The sequence below is a fragment of the Trachurus trachurus genome (genome assembly GCF_905171665.1).
Source record: "Trachurus trachurus genome assembly, chromosome: 5".
Lineage (NCBI taxonomy): Eukaryota > Metazoa > Chordata > Actinopteri > Carangiformes > Carangidae > Trachurus > Trachurus trachurus.
In genome coordinates this window covers 36432940-36440424 of record NC_139896.1, presented here as the reverse complement: position 1 = coordinate 36440424, position 7485 = coordinate 36432940, and the positions used below count along the sequence as shown (strand labels likewise).

The window sequence follows — 7485 nt, the reverse complement described above, 5'->3', positions numbered from 1 at the left end:
GTCACTGTGGAGCAGTCGCGGAACAAGTCGCGTCTCAGCGTCGCTTGTGAAGAAGTTGGACTGACAAACTGAGTGAGTGGATCAGGACATTGTCTCCTTCCGCAGCCCGTCATGGACTTTTTACTGGACACCTGTGGACGGCCAAGGAGTCTTCTGTTGATATATCTCTTTGTCTTGAAGGCGGCAGGTCAGTAGCAGAATATCAGCCTCACTGTCTGCTTAATGAGATAATATATTCATCAAAACACCCAGTCACATGAGACTGCGTTTTAACTGTTAGTTACTTACTGTAATGTACTTGTAGTTATAGTAATGTCAAGTTCACTCAAATTATAATATAACATGTTTAACCAGCATCTTAACATAAACGTGTTTAGTATTTTCTGTGACTAGGTAAAGTTCCTCAGTCCCTCATTGGGTAGGCTACTTCTATGTAATGCCACAGAAAAGCTCTATCAGCTGCAGCACATTAGGGCAGACTTTAGATAAGCAGGCATATGGAAGACTCTAGTGTAAAACCAATAGATATGAACCAGGGGTTTAAATTCATTCCACTGTGTTTTAGTGGAATGCAGTAATGAATTGCCTGGGAATATTTTTTGTCAGATTAACTGTCAAGGAAGGAGACGCATGCACCTCCAAATATTTTAGGAATCTTGCTGTAATAGAATCAAATATCAGGCAAAGAAGCCTGTATAAACAGGATCACACCTGGTTTAGGTTATTATATTATTTGAGAGTTCATACAAGAGAAGATCTGTAATTAGTCTTTACCATTCTCTTAGCCACAACCTCTTTAAGAAGATTCACAGACTAGAATAGATAATATATCATTTGCAAATACTTAAGATCAGTTACAAGTCATGAAGAAAAGGAGCAGTTTATGAATTTGTCCATTCATTAAGGACAGTCATTAATAACTTTATTAATAACCTCCTATTAATTTTTGCATCTTTTGACTTATGATGATACTTGTTAATGGTTTATTCACATCTGACAGATAAGGGTTTCTCTCACAACCATAAAACAATAGTAAATACAATGTATGAACCAATAGTAATGCTCATTCAGTATTATGGCTCATGTGCATCGTATTATGTGTTTTGTTACATGATGGTACATTTGATTTGATTTTTACTTTTGTTATTTTTGTTTGATGATGTTACTGATGTTGCCTCTTTGTCTGATTGTTTCCTCCAGCTAACTGTCCTAAACCAGAGGTAAAAGACAATGTTGTCTTAACAAAAGCCTCTCTTGAAATGAATGAATTTCCAGAGGACTCTGTCATCACTTTAGAGTGCATTCATGGATATCAGATAGAAAGTGGCGATGACAAAATAAGATGCACTGGTGGGCAGTGGACAGAACTAGAACTCATATGCAAAAGTGAGTCCTATAGATAACTCTGCTGAGTCTTTTCTTTTCATTGTACACAACCAAACACCTTTTCTCTGTCATTTGAATTTGCTGACATAAAAGTCCTGTCGTAATATTCTGATCATTTTGACATTACAGAGAAGGACTGTGGTCACCCACAACCTCAGCCGCATATGAAGTTTGATATCAGGGATGGCACCCTGTTCGGTGCTTCATTAAAAGTATTTTGTGAAGAAGGGTGAGTATAAATGCAAGTGGTATGACATTTTGCCATTTCACTGCTTTCTGGTTGACTTACATCATATATTTGATACAGTAGTTATGTTGTAAATTCAGAGAACCATACAGTATGTTAAACATCCAGCCGCTCCAAAGACAACACAAAGGAGGCACTCAGTCTGTCCATTTACACAGAGTACAAAGCATTTCCTTTTGCTGTACTGCCAACAGATGTCCAGCAGACAACACTGCTGGCCAGCAGACTGCAGGACAGGTGGATTTGCTAAACTCTAAATAAATCAAATTAGTCCTGAAAGAGAAATGGAGGCACTACCATAAAGTAGTGTGTCATAGTTGTACTGATTAGAAAACCTCATTCTCCTCATGCCAGGGTTGTGAGAGTTGTTTATAAAAACCCCCTTAGTAAATTCTCCAAGAATTTAGTTGGATTTGATTGGATCCACGGTATTGCAAAATTGTGCTTTTAAAACTGTTCTGTGTTATTTCCCTTCATCTTTCAACAGATATGATATTATTGGAGTGAGCTACAGGCAGTGCCTTGGTACCAGTTGGAGTGGAAGGGCCAAGTGTGAAAGTAAATGCCTCTTCATTTATGTTTTTAAACCACAACCAGGAGCAATGTAAAAGCTCTTTGGTTCAAATGTTTTCATTGTGTTATGAATATGAAAGCATGTTTGTGCTTTCATATTCATATAGAAGGGCACATATCACGCCTGTTTTAGCCTCACTGCATTGGTTACCCTTGCATTTTAGAATACATTTTAAAATTTTAGTTCTCACTTTTAGAGCCTTACACGGTCAAGCTCCTTCTTACCTGTCTGATTTTATACAGTTCTACACCCCAACCCGCAGTCTGAGGTCCTCTGACCAACGGCTTTTAGTTGTTCCCCACACGCACTTTAAAACCAGAGGTGACAGATCTTTTCCTGCTGTAGCTCCTAGGTTGTGGAACACCTTACCCTTTTCATTACGCTCTTTGGATTCTGTCGATACTTTTAAAAAGAACTTAAAGACCCATCTATTTAAACAGGCATTTGGTTAACCTGTGGGTCTTTGTATCTATGCTTTTCTTGTATGTCTTTTGTCTTGTTTTGTTTTGCTCTGTTTTGTTGTTATTGTTTTGACACTGTGAAGCACTTTGTGGTCTCTACCTGCGAAAGGTGCTATACAAATAAAGTTTATTATTTATTATTATTATTATTTGTCCCTTCCTCAGTTGTAATATGTGATCCACCTCCTCCTGTGGCCCATGGCAACCACACGTGGACATCTGAAGATGACCCAGAATATAAACAAGTCATAGAGTATAGCTGTGATGAAGGATACACCCTCGTTGGTCCTCAGAGGATCGTTTGCAATGAAACTGGTGAATACGACCATGAGCCTCCTACGTGTGAAGGTAAGACCACTTATTTGACTTGTTATAGTTTGTTACAGTGTATGAATATTCTATATGTGACCATTTTCAAGCCATCCAATAACTATTCCATTACTGATTTCCATCAAGTCACAGGTTTCACTGCAGTATGAAAGTCACTTTGTACTTACTTGAGAGGAAAACTAACTCAGTGAATAGTTGTTCATTTCATTCATTTTTAATATTTATGTTATGATGATTTAGTTGTGTATTATTTAGACAATAACAGTTACGAACAACTGAACTTGATCCCAAGCGCTGCATGGTGCCTTCAAGAACATGCCAGACATGTTAGACTAACGAGATTCAAGAGCAACAACATATTAACAAGTTGTTTATTTCCTCCATATGAAACGTTAATCAAGTCTCGGATATCAGTATAGTAAGTGAACACTTTTGTGTACCACAGTACACGTTAATGTATATGATTATTTATATGAAACCTGAAAATAAAGGCTCTCTGTGATGAGTTTTTGTACCACTCTGACAGATACTCCACAAGCTCCAAACTGTAGTGAAATAAATTCAACACAGCAGCTGCCTAGAATGTAATACATTGCTCAGAAACCCCTGGTTATGCTTTGAAAAGTTTCATGTGATGTGTACATGATTTGCAGCAGTGGGTTGAAACATTTCAAGCCACATAGGCGTGGTCTTTTAATAACTTTTCAATCCTCCACAGCCATAAATAACGAGCCTGCAAGAGTGAGGTTGCTGTGCAGTTTCAAGGAGCTAAATGTCTGAAGTGTTATGTAGACTGTTTTCAGTAAAGAAGTGCTCATACATGTGTGTGTTGCCAATAGTGTCAATGAAGACACTCAACATTATTCACTCTGGCCACATTACAATTTGTTTCAATTACTAATAAGCATTGGTCAAAACTGAAGTCACACTGTCGTTCCTCTTAATTAAATTAACCCCTTAACACCCACTGGCCTGTGAGTGGCCTGCCAGCTGACCAGTGGGTTTACCAACCTACATCTCACTTTAACAGTTAACACACCTCATACATGTCTCAAAATAAACTCATCTATTCACAACAGTGTCAACAATTCTCACTCAGAAAGTGAACACTGTCACTCTCAGCGCACTGAACTATGAAAATCTAACAATAGAGAGCATTATGAAAAATTAATTTTAAGTTGATGCTTTTTTCAGATAAATCAATTTATTATAGAAAAATATCCTAGCATTTTATCAAGTGCACTAAATCATGTATTGTATATTGCAACAGCACAATACAATATTTTAATACACTCAATGAAAAGTGAGACTTGCTGCCAGTGTTTTGAATGGATGAGTTTATTTTGAGACATGTGTTTAGTGTTTTTGGGGGTGAGATGAACTGTTTAGCTGAGATGCATGTTGGTAACGCAGACTGTTTTAGTTTTTTTTTCTTTTAAAAAGACGAATGCTTGTTAGCAATTAAAGTCTGCTCTCTCTGGTGAACATAACAGCTTTACAACATTTTCCTGTCCACCATGTCTCTGCTCACTCCAAGTGGTTTTGTTTGCCAAATGTCATACTTATACGACCTAACGGTTTAAAGGTGTACTAACTTTAAGAGCAACACCAGCTGGTCATTGTCCTTCACCCAACACTGCGGCAAGTGACAGTGCGAGAAATAAATGGATGATTCCCACCGTTTGATTTCCTCTGCAGGCATTGAGAGGGATGTCAGTGCTGTCATTTGCACATTTCTGCATGTAAAACAAAATGTAGGCTACATGTGCATGCAACACCAGCTTTCTAAATGACTGATGAACGATATTTATTGTAACCACAGATGAATTCAGTGGCGCTCTTGTTCATAGGTGTGACAACAGAAAAAGTAATTACAACAAAAACTGTACCAACTCCTCCACCTCAAACACAAGGTAGAAATTGTAACTGACAAAATTTCTCAACCACTACAGAAGTTCAAAGTTACATAAGTATCTAAGATATTTTTAACAATAATTTATTTTCCGCAGCAGTGTCCACTTCTACAGCAACATCTGCCACATCCACAGCTCAAGGGGATAAAAGTATAACAGCCAGTGCAACAACATCTGTCTCACCATCAGCCGGAGGTACAGAAAACTTGCCTCCAAACAAGCTGATCAGCATGTAATTAGGCTGAAAACCTTTTAGGCACAGCCGCTCTTGGCAGCATGAATGGATTATGTGCATGCCGCATGGGTTTCAGAAATGGCTTCGCAGCTTGACAAGACACTTTTATCCTGTCCAAACTCGAGAAGAATTAAAACTCCTTCTGATCCTCCTGTTCAAAGGTTCCAGAGACACTTTCACAGCCGAGGGTAACGCCACAGCTGCCAGTGTAAACTCCACAACATCTTCTGAAGGTAGAGAAAGAAAAACCAAATGACAGTTTGAATCTTTTTGATCTCTTTGGCCTGTTTCACATCATTTCATATAATTTCATTGTTATCAATATCTATACAGTATATTCCAGGTCTATAGGCTGTGCTATTTTTCTCATTATATAATATGATGTGTACACATAACATATAAATAAAAACTTTATTTAATTACCTAGTCACATTTAGAGACTGAATAGTATGATTTAGTGTGGACACTTGACCCTAACCATGAGTCTGGTCAGTGAGAACATAAATGTTCTCATAGCTCACACTTGAACTAACAAACATAACGCAACATAACATACTAAAAATATATATATATTTTTTAATTTGCTCTCTGACATATAAGTGTATAACAAGTCGTTGCAGTTCAATGAAAGGGGTTGGGAGGTGGGAGATTATGTGTCAGGCTATTTCTTGCCTCTGAGCAGTTGTCAGACGGCCAGCAGACTCATGGAAGCTACCACTCACAGCCAGGATATAATCACCACAGATTAAAATGGCTTATTGTAGGTCGCATACACTTTGATTTTTGATCAGATTAAACAAATGGCATATTGACGTTGAGTTTTAGAGTTGCAGGCAGAATGATCTTGCCTAGCTACAGTAGCTCTTCCTTGATGCACAGACGAGCCAACTAGTGGGCTGTAGATTCCTATTTTCCAGGCTCATACTGTACAAGAGTGGTGTCTCATTTCTCATGTGTCATTTCACCAGAGAGCATGTCCCAAAATATCAAATTATAATTGAAATCATTTAATTTAGTTTGTTATGCTTTCCTAGTTATCTGCTTCAGATAAAAGCAGATTCAAATCAGATAATAACTATTGAAATGTAATTTAATATTTTCACGTGTCCTCCTCCCTCACTCCAACTCCCATTTTCTGCATCAATGTGGTCTGCTCCAACACAGAGACACTGAAATAAAGGGACTGAAAGCACATAGTTATTTTCTACATAGAAAAACACATTTAAAATAATGTCATACATACCTATAACCTATACCTATAATATCGTTAGTTTGCAAGATACCTTTTTGTAGCTTTGCTGTTGAAGTGGTTAACGTGCTACAGTATTAATGCTGTTTTCTACTTGTAGACGACCATGACGAGGTTATAAACACACGAACAAGTACAGGTGAGTTATTGAGCCCTCAGTCCTAAAACCATCTGATTGTGATTGTTTGCTCTGTGTTTAACTGTGAGCGTGTCTTTCAGGACATTTGCTTGGGATTGCAGCAGTTGTCACTATTGTTTTAGCCGCAGTACTTGTGTGCTTCATGTACAAGTCTCTTCAGAGGAGAAAAGGGTGAGATAAATGTTTCTACAATATTTTACTCTGAGCTCTTTTCATGCATGGCATGATTATGCTTTTCACCATCTTTTGCTTTTTCTCCTCACATTGTGAGGTTTACATCACCACGCAGTGTTTTTCTTTTTTTTTTTTACTGTTTGAGGAAATCTAGATGTCTGTGTTTCCGGACTTTGCTCAGGAATGAGGGAAGTCAACAGGAAATCCTTTCATACTGTGACGTAGAATGTGTCACTAAAGGATGATAATTCCCCTCAGGCCAGAGTTAATCACAAAATGTTATTTGTCACACCTGTTTCCAGATTTTCAGATATATAGTATATAAATGCATTAACCCTATGTTAGACATGGATTTTTTTTTTAAAGTGTGAAAAGGCCAAGATACATAAAACGTTTAACTGTTAAACTAGAACTTGAGGTAAATTGAGTGGTCCCACTCCCAGGGACTAGAAAAGTGCTATATAAGTGCAAGTCCAAATCCATTATCTTGTAAACTCATATTAACTACATACTCACATACAAACTTCACAGTGTGTCAAGCCAAGTTTAAAGCTTACTTAAAAACAACATGATCATTTTTTGAAAATTGCAATTGCAATGACTAACACTAACATTAAGAATGCAATAATCAAACATCTGATTAACTAATAGGATTTAACACCAAAAAAATGAACAACTCAACAATTCTGACATAAACTCCTTATTTGGTGACACCATAGCTCATATGACACCAGAGAAGACCAGAAGCCGGAGTTATTACAGTTCCAAAATCTTTAG

The 7485-nt window shown here is 37.5% G+C and overlaps 1 protein-coding gene across 1 annotated transcript; it reads left to right on the top strand.

Annotated features, from left to right (window-relative positions):
- On the top strand, positions 1–7485 carry LOC310986354 (complement decay-accelerating factor; the record flags this gene model as incomplete). Its single annotated transcript, XM_083972206.1, has 11 exons — positions 1–187; positions 1201–1386; positions 1516–1615; positions 2121–2191; positions 2834–3016; positions 4849–4911; positions 5008–5106; positions 5308–5379; positions 6496–6534; positions 6615–6705; positions 7428–7485. The coding sequence occupies exons 1-11, from the start codon at positions 112–114 to the stop codon at positions 7483–7485; spliced, it is 1038 nt and encodes a 345-aa protein (XP_083828332.1). The 5' UTR covers positions 1–111.